The sequence below is a fragment of the Cervus elaphus genome, chromosome 11, assembly GCF_910594005.1.
Source record: "Cervus elaphus chromosome 11, mCerEla1.1, whole genome shotgun sequence".
NCBI classification, from domain to species: domain Eukaryota; kingdom Metazoa; phylum Chordata; class Mammalia; order Artiodactyla; family Cervidae; genus Cervus; species Cervus elaphus.
Window position 1 is genome coordinate 32,771,953 of NC_057825.1, and position 19,206 is coordinate 32,791,158.

At 38.4% G+C, this 19,206-nt stretch overlaps 1 protein-coding gene across 1 annotated transcript in view; it reads left to right on the plus strand.

The window, feature by feature from the left end:
* SELENOI (selenoprotein I) overlaps positions 1–19,206 on the plus strand; it is a 46,333-nt gene that overhangs the window by 16,324 nt on the left and 10,803 nt on the right. Inside the window, exons 2-7 of the mRNA XM_043917382.1 lie at positions 2,486–2,554; positions 2,991–3,099; positions 5,228–5,302; positions 10,194–10,456; positions 11,362–11,470; positions 17,559–17,607. Coding sequence (XP_043773317.1) covers positions 2,486–2,554; positions 2,991–3,099; positions 5,228–5,302; positions 10,194–10,456; positions 11,362–11,470; positions 17,559–17,607 — 674 coding nt within the window. The remainder of the gene's footprint in view (positions 1–2,485; positions 2,555–2,990; positions 3,100–5,227; positions 5,303–10,193; positions 10,457–11,361; positions 11,471–17,558; positions 17,608–19,206) is intronic.

The following is a 19,206-nucleotide window of genomic DNA, read 5'->3' on the forward strand; positions in this document are numbered from 1 at the left end:
TGGCCAAAGAATTCGTTTGGGACGAAGGAAAAACCCGAACGAACTTTTTGGCCAACCCAATAGGTCAAGCAAGTTCTGCAGGCCTTAACAGGGGATTATTACTTGAGTCAGATATTCTGGTGTCTACCAAAACATCATTCCAATAGAAAATAAAAATATATTTGACAGGCATTAACTGAATCTAGTTTGGCACCTTTAAAAGTTTACATTTTGCTTATTTTTTCAGGCATATGAAAGGTTTGACTCCTTTCCTCCTATTGATTCACAAGACAGTTTCGAGTTTCTTTGTTTATACCAGGTGATATGTGACCTTGAAAAAAAATACTCAAATGTGTAAGGCTAAACCACAGAGCCCTCTTTAGGTTTATTGTTGGCTACCTTTTGTAATCTCATATTAAATTTTCTCGCTATACTTGAGCTTATCAGCTATTATTAAATGTAAAAAATCCAGTTCGGCAGACACCATTTTGTATTGAGTTTTGTAATCTTTTCATACTTCTACTGTTCCCCTGAAATAGAGATTTAGAGGTAAAACTCCAAATTTACAAAAGAGGAGCTTTTCTAATCAATATACCATGAGTAAATGACCTTCTTTTAGATCCAAGTTCGAATTATGGAAAGCTGCTGAATGAGACGCATTCAGCAAACATTTGAATTAAGCATTGTACTCTGTACATTGTGTTAACTATTTGTGTGATGTCTTTTGTGTGTGTGTGTGTGATGTCTTGAACGGTGTTCTTCTAATTTGGACTTCTTTCAACTTTTGTACTTTGCAGCAGGTGATAGAGTTGAAATGTCTGGTTTTCCTGCTTATGTGACCTGCTGGCTACATCATGTGGGTCTGGGTTTGGACCTTGGTGAAACGGAGGAGGCCAGGGCCCTCCCACTTTGTCTTCGGCAGTTTTCAGGGTTCATATTGGTTGTATGTCCTCAGTCTGAAAACGTAAATTCAGGTGGTCCTCTCAGTTGCAGTCACGTTCATTTTGCAGAGGTTCAGATGTCATGCATGGTATCTGTTACTTGGAAAAGCTTTGTAGACTGTAGAGAACCGTGCAAGGAGAAGTTGATTTTAGCACAGACAGTAATATTCATGTAAGGTGGGCTTCTTCTGAGAGTCTGGGTGCAGCTGCAGAGCTTCTCGCTCTGAACAGAGTTCTTCTTCATCATTTTCTTCTGAGTTATCGCATTTCGTCCAAATGAGTTGGAGAAGTGGAGGCATTCAGACATGGGTTCTGTTGAATAAACATTTGACTTCCTAGCTGACTCTTTGTGAACAGTATTTTAAATGATTTCTATTTATTTACTTTTTGCTCCATCTCACTTTTGAATCTTGAAACACCGGTGGGAAACATTTCCTGCATATCTATAAAACGTTCAGGAAGGGAGTGGGATTTGGGGGTGGTAAAGTCGGAGGGGCAGGGCGAATTCAGAAAGAAATTTTGATCTTTAATTATGATTTTTTAAAAATCAGATAAAGTGCTTGCTATTTATTTTATAGTCATATTGAACATAAGTGTAAAACACAGTTGAAACTTTTTTCAAGCATTTGACTAGTATGCTATCTTTTAAATGTCAGCTTGTTAAATTAGGTGGTATTCCCAGTCCCTGAGGATGAGAATTGTTTCTTCCCAATTTTGTATCCCTTCTTCTTTGAATGTAGTGAATGCTTCGTACATGCCAGGCACTCCAGTATGTGTATCTCTGATGAATAAGTCATCAACATGACTCTTAAAGTATTACATAATTATATACAGATCTTTTGTTAGAATTTTTCTAAGTTTTACTAAATAGCTCAACAATTGGGGCATACCTTTGAATATAATGTAACCTGTTCTTTTCTTCCTTTGCTTATTTAAGGAATCCATTTTCCTGCTGTAAAGGGATCTGTCATTCTTTTGGTGCTCCAAACACACTTAATGATACATAATGCTTATACATACAGCACTTACTGTGGGCTCAGTACTCTTCTAAGTGCTTCATGTATGATGTTAGTTTATCTAATCCTTATGGCAATCTTTTGAGGTAAAACTTTGATCCTAATTTTATAGGTGAAAAAACTAAGAGGATTTAAATAACCTGCCCAAGATTGCACCACTAGTCAGTGCATTAGTAATGGTGTAAAGGGTGAAGCAGCAAGGTTACCATTAGTTGAGAGTGATAAAGGAGGTTGTCTGAGTGGTCTGTGTGTGAATGCACAGGGCGCTTATTATCCTGCATAGTAGGGGAACACTTGAAAGCAATATAAAATTTTCTGCTGCCACATTGTAATATCATAAAAGCTGATTTGAGTAAAAAAAAATCTGGCTGTACTTGGCCGTCTTTGCCCCATTCATGCTTTTCTAGTTCTGTTATTTAGATAAGGACATCATATAAATAGATATATTCTTTAGGTTATTTTTATACTGTTATTTTCGTTTGAGAAATATTGTTCTATGTGCTGTTATGCAAGGATTAACTCTGAATATTTTCTTTCATTTCTTAACAGTACAGTGCTGTGGATACCAACCCACTCTCTCTGTATGTCATGCACCCATTTTGGAACACTGTAGTAAAGGTGAGATGATTAATGCGCATGCATTTGGGTTTTAGTAAAGTTTAAGTATTTTAAACTGTTTTTTGGAGTATTGCAGATGTAACAATAAGACACTTAGAGAAACTGCCTCTCCCATCCTCCCTTCCCTTAGTCACATACCTTTTGATTTATCTTATCACTGAAGTATAAGCTTATACTCTAGATCTATTATGTTTATAAAATGCTTCTAAAGTATGTTATGATTATAAAAGTTTGTTGATTATACAATTACTTAAAACAGAAAACAGAAATGCTTATTTCTATTAACTGGAGATTATGATTTGCAATTTAATGTATATAATACCTACATATAATCCAAGTTTATAGCTTTTATTATGACACATTTGTATGTTGTGATATATACTGGACAGAGATTTCACTACTTTAATTATTTTGTAATTATTTTGGAAAAAAATAGGTATTTCCTACTTGGCTGGCTCCAAATCTGATAACCTTCTCTGGCTTTCTGCTGGTTGTGTTCAATTTTCTACTTATGGCATACTTCGATCCTGACTTTTATGCTTCAGGTATGATTATTGCTTTAATATAAAATCTTAAATATCTTTAATGTAAAATCTTAAATAGAAAATAAGATATGGCTATTTTCTGATTCTGTTAAGATGCTTGCAATTCTGAAAAGTTTTGAATATTATCAGTTCAGTTTAGTCACTCAGTCATGTCTGACTCTTTGTGACCCCGTGGACTGCAACACGCCACGCTTCCCTGTCCATCAGGGAACCAAGTTGGTTTCCTAGAATTTGGATATGCTATCTAAAAAGCAGTGAGGTTTTTGTATATAAAGAGTAATTAGATTTATAAGAAGATGGAAAATTAGGACTGTGACTTTTTGCCTAAAAAGAATATAAGCAAGGCCCAACAAACCTACCAGAAATATCCCTTCCCTCTTTCTAGTTATTGAATAAAAGTCCCCCTTTTATAGAGGGACTATGATCTCTCTTGCCCTCTGCACAGCATTTGTATTTGCCTTTAATAACTCCCAGTTTCCTCAGAGTATGGTTGAAAAATGAAATGAAAATGTTCATCTCTCAGTCATGTCCGACTGTGACCCCATGAACTTTAGCCTGCCAGGTTCCTCTGTCTGTGGAATTTTCCAGGCAAGAATACTGGAATGCGTAGCCATTCCCTTCTCCAGGGAATCTTCACAATTCAGGGATCAAACCCTGGTCTCCTGCATTACAGGCAGATTCTTTACCACTGAGCCACCAGGGAAGCCCCCTGAAAATGGTTGTTAGACCTTAAATATTTATTGACAGAAGTCTGGCCCTTACTGAGAAGGAGAGGAAAAATGTTCCTTTGTAGGCAGTTTCAGCCTTTTCCCAGCATCTTCTTTCAGACCTGTTGGTCTTTTCTTCCTTCCATATCCAGCTTCTGCCCTGGCCAGAGAGAATCTGGAGTGTATTTGGGGTTGGCGGGGAGGGGATATGTGGGAGACAGAGGTTTTTTTAATTCCTCAACAGGTGGGTGAAGTTGAGAACAACAGAAAGATGGAGGTAGATGAGTGTTTTTTGCATTCTAAGTTAGAGGATATATTTTCCAATAAGAATACTTATAAATGATGTAGTCAGGAGTTTTAATACTGTATTTCATCTGTGTTATGGGTTCAGCAGACTTTTGTGCACTGACCTAGAGAAACTAACAATCTCTGAAAACCTTGTGTTTGTAGGAGAATTTAGAGTTTCAAATATTTAATTACTTTAAGAATTCTGAATATTGAAACTATACCTATGCTTGACTTTATAAACTGAAAATTTTAACCATCACTTCTCTATGTGAAATAAAATAGTAGTTGAATATCATAAAATACCATGTGAAAGATTAAATTTTGTGAAGCACAATTTTGATATTATGTGGGTTTTTTAAAAAAATTGTATTTCAATCCTCAGAACAGCCTCAAAATCTTTGTGACTAGATATAGTATTTTTTGACTAAATAAAATTATTTACTTAGCTCTAAAATATGTAACTATTATATATATTTCCCCAGGTCATAGAACTTGAAGGACCAGGTGGACCATCTAGTCCCAGTATTTCTGGGAAGTAGAAATCAGGAAAGGCTAAATGATATATTCAAGGCTACACTGTTGGTTGATTACAGAGCCAGGACTAGAACCCAGACCTCCTGAAGCTCACTTGTTCTTAGGGGGAAAAAGTGAGGTCCAGACACTTCAGAATGATCCTGATGACTAAATCATCCAGTTGAGGTGATTTATCTATACCCAAATCTGAAGGTCTTTTGTTCAGCTAATAATTTAGTGAGAGAGTATAGGTTGAAGGCTTTTTTACATGTTTGTAATATAATCATAAACACCAAGGATCAGATTAAACAGAAGCATTTTTTAAATTCAAAAGACATTATTTTTCATTCTAGACACTTAAGTAAAGAAGAACAGTCAGTCTTCAGTTACGATTAAAGCTCAAAATAAATGCTTATTGTTTATGAGGGGTTGGGCAGTTATTTCTTGGGTTTTGTGCGAGTTTGCTGATATATTCTAATATTTACCTAGTTATGCATTTAAGATATAAAGTATTTCTACTTTTATTTAATAAAGAGAAACATTTCTCTTTTGACAGTATAGGCTATGGTTCCAACAATTGTACTTAGACTGCATTAAAACTGGAGTTGCTTTCCTTTCAGCACCAGGTCACAAGCATGTACCCGACTGGGTCTGGATTGTAGTGGGCATCCTCAATTTCATGGCCTACACTCTAGGTAAGAAATTGGCAAGCATTCATTTTAGTCAATGGCTGGCAAAACTGTCAGCAAGGGTAGCTACCCAGTAAGTTAACATTTTCTCCTATGCTTAATTCATTTTAACTAGGGTTTATTAATATCCTGTTTAACTTGATAAATATGTTCTTGAGTTTCTCTGTGAAAAATATTGTCATTTGCTAGGAATTTGGAGAATAGGATAGGCGTTGGCAAACTACCACTTGTGGGCCAAATCTGGCCGATTGTCTGTTTGTGTAGGTGGTGGTTCACTGCTCATTCTTTTGCATGTCTGTGGCTGCTTTCCTATGGCAGAGGCACAGTTGGGTAGTTGCAACAGAGACCATTTGGCCCAGAGTGTGTAAACTATATACTCTTTGGCCCTTTACAAAAAATATTTCCCAACTCTGGAATAAGATATCATTTTTGCTGTGAGTTTGGGAAGCAGTACTGACACGTCAGATAGTTGCAAAATACTGGGAAAGGTGCTGTAATAGAGTATAGCAGGGGAACAAACACAGCAGTGATCAGATTTTATTTGGTGGATGCAGTGGTCAGGGAAGTCCACTGGGCCAGGTCACAGCACCTAGTCTGCCAAGAGTGCGTTTCATTGGGATTGTCTGCGCGGCTTGTCCTGCACTCTTTAGGTCTCCTTCCCTGCTTTATTTCTCTCCATTGCACTTAAAACCATATGACCCACTTGTATGTTGTCGGTCTACTCTAAAATGTTAAGTTTCTTGGGAATTGCCTGGTGCTCCAGTGGTTAGGACTCTGTGCACTTTTCACAGGGTGGGAATTCCATTCCTGGTTGGGGAACTAGGATTCTACAAGCTGTGTGGTGTACCCCCTCCCCCATTTGTGTGTGTGTGTATGTGTGTGTGTATAATATAAGTTCCTTGAGGGTGAGTGCTTTATTTAGTTCACTGGGTACCCAGTGTTAAGAACAGTACCTGCTACATGGGAGGCACTCCGTACATGGTTTTTAAATGAATGTGATATAGCAGACCCTGACTTAAAAGTTGCTTAGGTCTCTTCAGATAAAGATGACTTGTATTTGTAACACCAGGATAATTTGGTACAGGGATTAAATCCTGGTGTGGTGAGTGGCCAGAGCTGTTAAGAGTGGGGAAGGAAGAGAATGAAATCAAGAATTATACAAAAGCCTAGTTTTTCTCTTTTTAAAACTCTATAGACGGAGGCTTTGTGCATTCGTTATTAAAGATAAGCTGGTTTTTTGAATTTTTGCTGTAGGGAAGTCTCAGGCTATCCAGTGGGTAGGACTCCACACTTTCATGGCCAAGGGCCCAGGTTTGATCTCTAGTCAGGGAACGGAGGTCCCACAGACTGCGTGGCACAGTCAAAAAAAATTTTTTTTCTTGCTATAGAATTTGGTTACTAAGGACTGCTCAGGAGGAATAGGGACAAGGAGAGGGTGGCCTGAAGGCTCTGGCTTTTCATAGCGTGTTGCAAGAGTCTTTTGACGTACTGTACTGTGTTCTCTACCTGTTTTAGGTTGCCACAATTCTGGCAAAAATCCTGACCTAACATGAACTGTTGGTTGCAAAGCTTGCCTTGAACTAACAGTTTATAATCTTCATTTATTCTCCCAGTGTGGCTGTTCTTATGTTTTGCTGCAGAAATATTAATGTGTTGGGTCACAGGGCATTGCTCCAGATTTTGTTTGTGTGTTTTTCATAATACATGGGATGTGAGCTGAATTGCCTTTCTTATGAAAACACATTATGAGACATATCTAGACCCCAGAAGTATGGAGCCAGAATGGGTTCAATGAGAAGACATAGAAAACCTAATCATTACATAGTTCATGAATTCAGTACTTGTGGTAACTGCACAGAAATGGCACTGAGAATAGGGAATTAAGGCAGCAAATAATGAGAAAAGATTTTTAGGAAATATTTTAGCTACTCGGGGGCAAACAAGCTCCCAATCCTATATAACTGAGAGATCAGTGTGCAGGCAGGAGTTTGAGATTCATGCTTTCATACAGTCCCTCAATAATATTTTAAAGGCCTTCTTTGCCACAGTCTGAGCTAGTCGTTGGGGATAATACTGTGGTGAGCTAGATAAACAAAGTAATAATAAGGAATTTTAAATTCCTTGACTCTGAATATTTGCAATTAGTCTAATTCTTTACTTCTTTTAATTTTGAGTATTTATTTATTTATTTGGCTGCGGCATGTAAATTTGGGTCTTAGCTGCAGCATGCAGGATCTTTGATCTTTGTTGAGGCCTGCAGAAACTTAGTTGCGGCATGTGGGATCTAGTTCCTAGGAATGAACCTGGGCTGCCTGTGTTGGGAGTGTGGAGTCTTAGCCACTGGACCACCAGGAAAGTCCCCACAATTAGTCTAATTCTGATGCATTTAATTAACAAAACTGTTTCTTTGGAGGAAGAATTTTTATAATTCAGTCTCTGTCCTTCCTTTTTGGCTAGGTTGTATGTTCTCTCTCCCTCTTCCCCTCTTCCTTTATCCCTTTCTCTTCCTCTACTGTTCCTTCCCCCGCACCCCCAGGCTTCTCTGTTTCTGCCTCTAAATAAAGGTGTTCAACGTGCTTTCTCTTTCTCCTTCGTTATTCCCTGGTAATCCTGATCGTTAACACTATTGAGTTGACTCACATGTTAGTATCTAGCCTTTATTTACCTTCTAAGTTGCTAGTAAATTACCCTTAAGTTGAGTTGCTTGACATTACTGTGTAGATATCCTGTCAGCACTTCAATTTCAGCATATAAAATTGTACTCAGCATCTTTTCTATCAGTCTTGCTCCTTCTTCAGACGTTCTTATTTCTGGTAACACTACCACTTTCTTAGTTACCCAGATCTTCTTGTCCTTCTGACTCACCTCTTTTTTACTGCATTGTCATTTTTATTTTCTTAATATCTTGCTCGCCTCCAGGTTTTCATTCCCACCACATTCCCTCTCAACGCATCCTGTCCTTCACACTGATGTCAGGTCTGTCTTCCTGAAACACTGCCTGGCTTTCACTCTTCTTACTCTACTCAGATAATTTTAGTAGCTCCTCAGACTCCCTGATACTTTAAAATGGGCTCAAATCTCCCTTCTAGCCTTTTGATACTGCCCTCTTCATGTATAGTTTCTGGTTGAATTAAACGACTTGGCGTTATCTACACACACACATGTGCTTTTCCATCTTAGTGTTTTTGCTGATAGTACTCCCTCCTCTTGAAATGACACACTTCTTTATCTCTTATCTACTGAAATCCAACTCATTCTTTATGTCCCCACTCAGATTTCATCTTGTCTGGAAAGCCAGTTTAGTTTATCCTAGCCTGAAGAGAACTTGTCACTTTTCTGTACTCTTCTGTGGCTTGTGATTCATCATATCAGCATTTCTGTCATGTTTTGTCTCCTTTCTCAATTTTAAACTCTTTGAGAGTACAAACTTAGTTTATTCTAAGATTTTTATAATCTTCACAGCATCAAGAATAGTTGTTGTTTAGTCACTAAGTCATGTACGACTTTTTTGCAACTCCATGAACTGTATCTCACAGGCTTCTCTGTCCATGGAATTTTTCCAGGTAAGAATACTGGAGTGGGTAGCTGTTTCCTACTCCAGGGGATCTTCCTGACCCAGGGACCAAACCTGTGTCTTCTGCATTGGCAGGTGGATTCTTTACCGCTGAGCCAACATACTATAAGAATACTACATCATGGAAATTCCCTGGCAGTCCAGTGTTTAGGACTCCTCACTTTCACTACCGAGGGCTGGAGTTCGATTCTTGGTTGGGGAACTAAAACCCCACAAGTTGCGCAGTGCAGCGCCGCCCCCCTCATAGTGTGTTGTACAGTTTCAGTAAATTTAATTCTTATAATTACTCAACACCATGTGCAAAGCCTTTTCTTTTTTTTTTTTTTCCCCATTTATTTTTATTAGTTGGAGGCTGATTACTTTACAATATTGTAGTGGTTTTTGCCATACATTGACATGAATCAGCCATGGATTTACATGTATTCCCCATCCCGATCCCCCCTCCCGCCTCCCTCCCCATCCCATCCCTCTGGCTCTTCCCAGTGCACCAGCCCTGAGCACTTGTCTCATGCATCCAACCTGGGCTAGTGATCTGTTTCACCCTTGATAACATACATGTTTCAATACTGTTCTCTCAAAACATCCCACCCTCGCCTTCTCCCACAGAGTCCAAAAGTCTGTTCTGTACATCTGTGTCTCTTTTTCTGTTTTGCATATAGGGTTATCATTACCATCTTTCTAAATTCCATATATATGCGTTAGTATACTGTATTGGTCTTTATCTTTCTGGCTTACTTCACTCTGTGTAATGGGCTCCAGTTTCATCCATCTCGTTAGAACTGACAAAGCCTTTTCTGAAAACACTTAAAATTATGGAAGTGGTCCATCTGTAAAGATGTGACTGTGATATGTAACAGGATGAAATAGGTGTTATGTCTGAAGTACTGAGTGTTTTTGGATCCTAGAGCAAGGAGTATAAATCATAATAAACAACTATTGAGTATTCTCTGGAGGGTTAAGAATTTGTGGGTAGTGGAACAACTCAGTTACTAGGCAGATTTGGAGGAATTCAGAGTTCAATGCTTAGAGTTCAGAGTAGAATGCTGCTTCAGATGGAAAATAGACACCATTCAGTGTGACTTTAACATTTTGATTTTTGGATTAAACTTGGAGAGATTACAGATTTTATTTCTGAAATCTTTGCATTGTAGGAATTAAAGGTTGGATTTTTATAGTTCTGTCTGATGTTTATACTTTAGTTAATTAACATTTCTATGATACGCTGATATGTTTTGTTGCATTTCTCTCTTTTTTATTAAAGACGACTTTCTCCATTCTGGTGCAGACGTTGACCTTTCCCTGTGTAATGTGTTTCGATTGCAGATGGTGTGGATGGAAAGCAAGCCCGTAGAACCAATTCCAGCACCCCGCTTGGGGAGCTTTTTGACCATGGCCTGGATAGTTGGTCATGTGTTTACTTTGTTGTCACCGTGTATTCCATTTTTGGACGAGGATCATCTGGTGTCAGTGTTTTTGTTCTTTATCTCCTGCTATGGGTAGTTTTGTTTTCTTTCATCCTATCTCACTGGGAAAAGTATAACACAGGGATTCTTTTCCTGCCATGGGGATATGACATTAGCCAGGTGGTAAGTATGTGTTCTTAAATTTTCAACATTGCCATAAATTTTTGGGAGAGTTTGTCATTCCTTCTTTATTGACCTTATGCTTTTTTGGTTAGAGCTGATGGATGCTTTAAATTTTTTTCCCTTTTTATTTTATATATTTTTTAAACTTATTTATGGAAAATTTCAAATATGTACAAAAGTATATGTATATGAAACCCTTGTGTACCTGTTACTTAGCTTCAGTAGTTAACATATGACCAGTCTCGTTTCATATATATTCTTCCTTACCTTACCACCTCCCAATTATTTTAAAGGAAAATCTTGACATGTGATAAATAGGCTACTGTATATCTCTAAGTAGTAAGAGTTCTTTTTAAAAAATATAAACACAGTGCCATTATTACACTGAAAAATGAACAGTTTCTTAACAAACCTTCATTTAAACTGTTGATTTTATGAAGAAAGTTATGCACATAAAATTGTTGGCTTTTTGTCTTCATGGCCAGCTTTTCAGTGAGTAAAGAGTTTTCTCTTACTACCAAGGCTTGCTATTAACTCTCCCTGCCTTAGAATCCCAGCTTTTTGTGTCGCCATTTTGCTCTCTGCGTCTGAGGCTCCAGTAAAGAATCAGAAGTTGGAGTGTGTTTGAAGAGGGTGATTGGGTGGGCAGATTGGATCATCCTGTGGCTAAACCAATTTATGAGGTGCCTTAGCAGGCTCCTTGCTTGCATTGTCTAGAAGTTAGTTATTAAAGAAAAAACAACCAACTTTAAGGGCAGGAAGACTTGCCACAGTATCAAATCTAAGCATATGTTTTGCTGTTACTAAAACTGTTTCCTAGATTTATGCTGCATAAAGCATTGTTGATTGCCTGATCTTTCTAGCTGTTAATACTCTGTATGCTTTTGTCTGCATTTTCCTTCCAGACTATTTCTTTTGTCTACATAGTGACTGCGGTTGTGGGAGTTGAGGCCTGGTATGAACCTTTCCTGTTTAATTTCTTATATAGAGACCTATTCACTGCAATGATCATTGGTAAGAAGCTCCATGTTGAAGCCTGTTTTAACATCACTTTGTTATCAAAACCAGTGTTTGGTTGTAACAAGCAACAATACCCTTTCCCCTACAGCAAGTAGAACAACCCAACAACCTATAGGGTTTCAACCAAACCATTAAGGAAAATAAGGATTCTTTGTGTTGCTTTTGTTCAGCACCAAGCTGCATTTAATCAGAAGGAAATACCAAAATATATCACACAAACCTTGTAAAATAACTATTCAAATTAATTTAGATCATATTGGAGGATCTACATTTAGATGGACATTCAGTATTGATTTCTACTGCTTATCTCGAAATCAGAGATTATTAGTTTGAGGAAATAGAATGACAAAGCACAGTGTTTATAATACATCCACTCCAAAAATTTAGCTTCTTTTCTTCTCAGACACACTCTTTCTTAAGCCTCTGAATGCTCAGTAAAGGTTTTGATCATGGTAATGCTTCCTTTTTTATTTTAGACAGAGTGGATATCTACAGGATGATTGAGTCAGGGAGAAAATTTTTATGGAAAGAGGCAAAGAGGAAGAGGAATCTGGGTTGTTATTTGGGGCACCAGGAGTGGCACTGAGAAATTTGCAGGGTTAAAACAACAAAAATACTTACTGGCTGTTCCTCTGTTCTCTTATCTAAAAAATACCCCCACCCCCACCCCCAGTGAACCTTGGTTGCAGAGTGGGGATTGAAACCTTAGAGAAAGCCAAGAAGATGGTGCATTAGGCACTGGCTTTCAGAAAAGGCATAGTTTAGGGATTTTCTGTCGCTCTGGACCGCAGATATTTTAGGAACCCTGCTGTAATCTACCAAATGTTCATTTTTGGGTGGCTGTATAACTGTGATTTCTTTACCTTGAAACGGCTAGCTATTTTTCATCTGCTACTATGAGTGAATCTTTTGATTTATGCAGCTTGTCCTATGGCAGATTTGCTGCATTTTACGTTTAAATGTTAATTTAGAGATAAAATGGTATCTTTGATATGTAAGTTTTGGAATGTTAAGTAGATACTTTAATAGGCTACAATTCTCTTTGTATATACATTTTTGCAACTGTTCTTATTAGGTAATGGTACTACTTAATGTATCACTAGAAGGCACATAGTGTCTTAATTGTCTCTCTTTTTATGGTATCAATAGTGACCAGAGGGTTGAGGTTTTGTACTTCTGTTCCAAAGTTCTGCCTCAGCTCTTCAGCTAATGGTACTAACGGATACTGATGATCATTGCTTAGGAATCCATTCTTTCAGTGGATAGGTGGGGGAATAAAGTTTGTTTTTTGATAAACTACCTCATAAATTCATACTAATAAATTCAAATCAAATTTGATAATACAGATTTCTTACTTAACTTTGTTGATTTTATATTTGTTTTTCTTTTAAACTCGGACAAAAGTCTTTGCTTTCAGTGACACAAAAAATTCATTTGCTTTATTCCATAAAACAGTTATAGTCTCAGAATATAGTACCCAAATGAGCAACGATATCATTACTGAAAATCATTGAAGATTTTGATTGTTTTGCAGTTCCGTTTGTCCTCATGGTTTATTCCAATAGAGATGCCCAGTTGGGTTATTATAGTCTAAAGTTCCAATTCTGTGGTTATGCCACCAACTGTGGATATGTACATTTAAGTTCGTTTCATTTTGGTTTTGATTTTTAGGGATTACTTTTTCCTTTCACATAATTACAAAGTCAGATCTATATATAAAGCAAGGTATATTCAAAGAAGTCTAGTCTGTGTCATATTCTTAGTTTTTAATTTTTTACTTAATCTTTTGTTGTTTTTTTGTTATTATAAGTAAGTGTGCGTGTGTGGTTTATCACTCTCTTTCATGGTAAATGGTAGCCTACTATACATATTTTACTACCTGTGCTCTTGTTTTCTCTTCACATAATAGTGTATCTTAGAGATACACATAGTGATGTATAGCCATCTTCCTCAGTTGTTCTTACAAATGCCTGGTACTTCGTTGCGTGATTATGCAATCGTTTATTCAAACAGCCTTATACTGATGGACATTTGGGTTATTTCCAGTTTTTTGCTGATACACAAATTGTTGAAGTAAATCATCTTATCCATGTAAATGTCTTTTTCATATTTTTGCCAGGGTATATTGGAAGGGATCTCTAGAAGTAGACTTGTTAGTAAAGGACAGAGGTATGCAATTTCACCAAATGCTGTATTCCCTTCCATATGGGTTGTCTGATACTGAATTCCCACCAGCCATAAATGAAAGTACCTGTTTATTTAGTTTTCCCAATGTAGTATGTTGTCACACTTTTGGATTTTTGCCAGTTTGGGATAATAAATGATATATCTGTAGAGTTTTAATTTGTATTTCCCTTATTATGGATGAACTTTCCTAGTGTTTGAGAGTCATTTTTATCTTTTTCTGGTCAGTTTTTGCTATAGGATTGTTAATGACCTCCTTTATTTTTAGAAGCACTTTATTAAGTATAGTAATCTTTTATTTTGATATAAATAACATTTTCCCTCTTATTTGTTGTTATATCTTTTTTGACTTAAAGCATTTTTGTCTTGGTGTTTTTTATTTTGAATTTTTTATTTAATAAATAAGCCTGGAAACAAGGAACCGTTGATGAGGAACCAGAATATTTGTTGTGATCATGCTATCCTTGGTGTTCATCTCATTCTCCTCAATCTTTTTTTATGAATTCTAACTTTTCGATAGCCATTGCTTCCTATATTATGAAGTCTAGACCTTCCTATGTAATAAGAAAAGCAGGTCTGCGTGTGTGTGGGTTCTATCATTCTCATATATAGAGTTTACTAGGTAAGTATTTAACAATTAAATACTCTTTACAGAAAGCAGATCAAATACAACCTAGAGTTGTTCAGTCGTCCAGTTGTATTTCTTTGCAACCACATGGACTGCAGCACGCCGGGCCTCTCTGTCCCTCACCATCTCCTGAAGTTCTTGTCCATTGCATCAGTGATGCCATCCAGCCATTCCATCCTCTGATACCCTCTTCTCCTTCTGTCCATAATCTTTCCCAGCATTAGGGACTTTTCCAATACGTTGACTCTTCTCATCAGATGACCAAAATACTGGAGCTTCAGCTTCAGCATCAGTCCTTCCAACGAGTATTCAGGGTTGATTTCCCTTAAGATTGACTTGTTTGATTTCTTTGCTCTCTAAGGGACTTTGAGGAGGCTTCTCCAGCACCACAGTTTGAAGGCATTAATTCTCTGGCATTCTGCCTTCTTTACAGTCCAGCTCTCAACAACTGTACATGACCGCTGGGAAGACCATAGCCTTGACCATGTGGACCTTTGTCGGCAGAGTGATGTCTCTGCTTTTCAACACACGGTCTGGATTTGTCATTGCTTTCCTGCCAGGAAGCAGTCGTCTTCTGATTTCATGGCTGCAGTCACCATCAGCAGTGATTTTAGAGCCCAAGAAGAGGAAATCTGTCACTATTTCTACCTTTTCCACTTCTATTTGCCATGCAGTAATGGGGCTGGATGCCATGATCTTAGTTTTTTTAATATTTAGTTTTAAGCCAGCTCTTTCACTCTCCTTCTTCACCCTCATCAAGAGGCTCTTTAGTTCCTCTTCGTTTTCTGCCATTAGAGTGGTATCATCTGCATATATGAGGTTGTTGATGTTTCTCCCATCTGTCTTGATTCCAGCTTGATTCCAGCAAATGTTGGCAATATGATCTCTGGTTCCTCTTCCTTTTCTAAAGCCAGGTTGGACATCTAGAAGTTCTTGGTTCACATAATGCTATTTACTATTTAGAGAAGAAACAGTAAATACAGTGTTTTTCTTTGGCAACCTATATAGAGCTCAGGCTTTCTACATGCTTACTGTGCTTAAGATTTTATCTTAGTTAAGCGCTTGAAAGCTGCAAGTGATTCTGGGTGGATACATTTAGCCTTGCTCCTACCAGTGCTCCCCAGCTTAACTTGAAATAAGCTACTAAAAGTTTCTGAGGACATTGAAGACATCTTGTCTTCTCCTTCCATTCCCTCTAAGATTTTCTAATCTGGGAACATTGTTCCAGTTGGGCTTGGAAGTAGCAGAGTAATTCCTCTTTTGAGGTGAGATTTCTGATTGGTGAATTATAGTTTTTTTCATGTGTTTTTAGCAAGTTGTGTTAGGAGTTGTTTGAAGGAATGTTCTTCTCTCTGCTCCTTAATGTCATAGCTGCATTGACAACACACCTCCCCACCCCCAAGCGAAGTTTAGTCACCGGGAGTCCAGAATGGGCTAATACGTTGAGTGACAAGGAAATATCCAAATGAAATGTGCAAAAGTTGCCACATGTATTGGTTTGGAGTTTGAAACAGAGAAAGATTAGGACTTTACATCGCTACAGATCACAGAATCAGAGAATTTAAGATTCAGGGTTCCCTAGAAAATCACTTAGCCCCATCCTCATGGTACAGTTGTGGTCTCTGAAGCTCAGAGAGATTGTCTGATTTGCCCAAAAGTATTAAGATTTTTGGAGTCAGCTGCAGGGAGCTTATGGTTAAAGCTGTAAGAGAAGATTCTCTGAGGGAGAGTAGATGCACCTTCAGTCAGTCAGTTAGGAATATGCAGGAGGTAGATTGCCATTAAAGGACACCGTTGAATGATTGGATGGCTGACAGGAACATTGGGCAAATGGGATCACCAAGACCAAGAGAGGAAAGAATTGCAGTTAGTGGGTAGTCAGCGGAGTCATCTTACTTAGAAGTCAGGAATGAAGAAAGGATACTGAAAGTCTCTTGGACTGCAAGGAGATCAAACCAGTCAATCCTAAGGGAAATCAGTCCTGAAAATTCATTGGAAAGACTGATGCTAAAGCTGAAGAAGCTCCAATACTTTGGCCACCTGATGCGAAGAACTGACTCATTGGAAAAGACACTGATGGTGGGAAAGATTAACGTCAAGAAGAGAAGTGGGGGCAACAGAGGATGAGATGGTTGGATGGCATCACTGACTTGATGGACATGAGTTTGAGCAAGCTCCAGCAATTGGTGATGGACAGGGAAACCTGGCGTGCAGCAGTCCATGGGGTCGCAAAGAGTTGGACATGACTGAGCGACTGAACTGAACTGAGTAGGAGAGATTGATAAATTTCAAGAGTGCAGTTTCTGCAGAGGGTAGGCAGAATTATGTTGAGTGCTGAGGAGTTGTGGAGAAGGCAATGGCACCCCACTCCAGTACTCTTGCCTGGAAAATCCCATGGACGGAGGAGCCTGGTAGGCTGCAGTCCATGGGGTGGGAAAGAGTTGGACACGACTGAGCGACTTCGCTTTCACTTTTCACTTTCATGCATTGGAGAAGGAAATGGCAACCCACTCCAGTGTTCTTGCCTGGAGAATCCCAGGGACGGGGGAGCCTGGTGGGCTGCCGTCTATGGGGTCGCACAGAGTTGGACACGGTTGAAGTGACTTAGCAGCAGCGGCAGCTGAGGAGTTGAAGACAAGTTAAGTTTGTTGGGTGGTAGGAGATAGCAGAGTAAGATAGTAGATAGTGAGAACAGCAGGAACAATGGTAATGTTTCTTGGGAAGGCTGTCTTTCTTTTTAGCTTTGAGGAGAAAGAATTAGTGTATAGAGTAGGGGGAGAAATTAAGAATGCTAGGGAGGTAAAAAGAAGTGTAAAGGAAGCAGCAGGATATGTTAATATTAATGGTTCCCTCTTCCAATAAATAACTTACATGGTGCAATTTACTATAAATCAGGTACTGTTCCAGGAGTCTTTGCATGTAATAACTCATTTAATTCTCAAAACCCTATGGGATTGTTACTACTATTATCTATATTTTATAAAAGAGGAAACTGAGGCACTGAAAAATGAATTTGCCTGAAGTCCCATAGCCAGTTGGTGGCACAACTGAGATTCAACCCACTTTGGCTCCGTGAGTCTCTGCTAAACTGTACTGCCACTCTTCCAGTTGTAAATATTGTTCAAAAATGTATTTAATTTCATTACAGAAGTAAATCTGAGCTTGAAAATTGTTGCATCTAAAAATACTACATATTTTGTATGTATTTAATTATTATAAAAATCTCTCTTGAATATTAATTCATGATAATTTAAATGTTCTTTCCTTCAGGTTGTGCACTGTGCGTGACTCTTCCAATGAGTTTGTTAAATTTTTTCAGGTAAGTATTTTATTTTTTAACTGGAAGAGAAATATGAAAATCTTTAGTAATTGTTATTTAGGTGAATTTTAGGATCTTTCTTTTGAAATCTGGGCATTTTGAAAAGGTTATGAAGCTGTATTTTGAATTTAGAATGAGATGAGGATCATCTGCCTGTAGTGGCTTGTGTAGTCAATTCAACTTTAGCTCAGAACTAGTTTTTTGGTAACAGTTTTGGGCTCATCAGTCTAATTTGTCATTTTTTTGTGTGAGTGAATTGGGAGGGAGTATGTTCCTATTGGAATATTCATAGGTTTACATTCTTTTTATGAATTGATTGTAAGTTTTAGTAAATTGATTATAGGTAAGTTTAGTTAGCATGATTATAAAATAAAATTTCTGAACTTGTATAGTTGAAGACTAAACCCTGGAGCTATGCTGACTTCTTCTTAAAGAGCACCATATCAAAATTCCTGAAGAGTGGGGCGTGCCTGAGGAGTCGGGTAGGGGTTGGGAGGGGACTTGACCTGGTGGAGTTCCATCTCTCTGATCTATGCACATTTCCACTTGGGCTCAGCACACTCAGTTTCCTACTGTGACCTGAATGTATTTTGTTCTTTCCTTCCTCATTACTTTTGCTCCCACTCTTTCCTCCACTCCCTGTTTCCTCTGCTTGGAACATTTTCTTGTACTTCCCACTTCATTTTTCAGTGCTCAGATTTGTCTTGCACAATCCTGTCTCTCTTAATCTTCCCTCTTTATGACCACTGTCAGTCATTCATAGAAGTCATAAAATGTAACGCTCTAAAACCCTTAGAGATAATTTGAGATAATTCTTCTAAAGCTGAGGTCCTGATTGGGCAGTGTCTTTCCCAAGGTTATGTAATTAGTGGCAGAACTGGGATGAGGATTGAGGGCTCAGTTCAGATGAGCAGACATGTATGAGCGTGCTACCACCTGTGTGCCCAGAGCCACTAAGATATGTTATGCAGTGACCCATCTTGGTTCCGAGTCTTTTCACTGTTAAGTTGTGTATCATAGCAGCCCTGTGAGGTACTCTTCTAGTATGGTTTTGTGTTCATTTTAGTTTTTCCTATTAGAATTTAATCTTATAGGATCCAGACCAGATAATAAAACTTTTCCAGGCGGGTAAATGAGACTAGGGAATCAGAAGACTTCCATTCTAGTCCTGGCCCTGCCACTTGGTACCAAATTATGTAAATTTAAATTCTCACTTAATCTGCCTCTAAAATGGGATTGAGTGAAAGTTGCTCACTCGTGTCTGACTCTTTTGCAACCCCATGGACTATACAGTCCACGGAATTCTCCAGACCAGAATACTGGAGTGGATAGCCTTTCCCTTCTCCAGGGAAATCTTCCTAACCCAGGGATTGAACCCAGGTCTCCCGCATTGCAGGCAGATCCTTTACCAACTTAGCCACAAGGGAAGCCCGAGAATACTAGAGTAGGTAGCCTGTCCCTTCTCCAGTGGATCGGCCCAACCCAGGAATTGAACCGGGGTCTCCTGCATTGCCGGTGGATTCTTTCCCAACTGAGCTATGAGGGAAGCCCTAAAATGGGTTAATCTGCCTCTGAAATGGGATTTAACCTGGTGGTTCA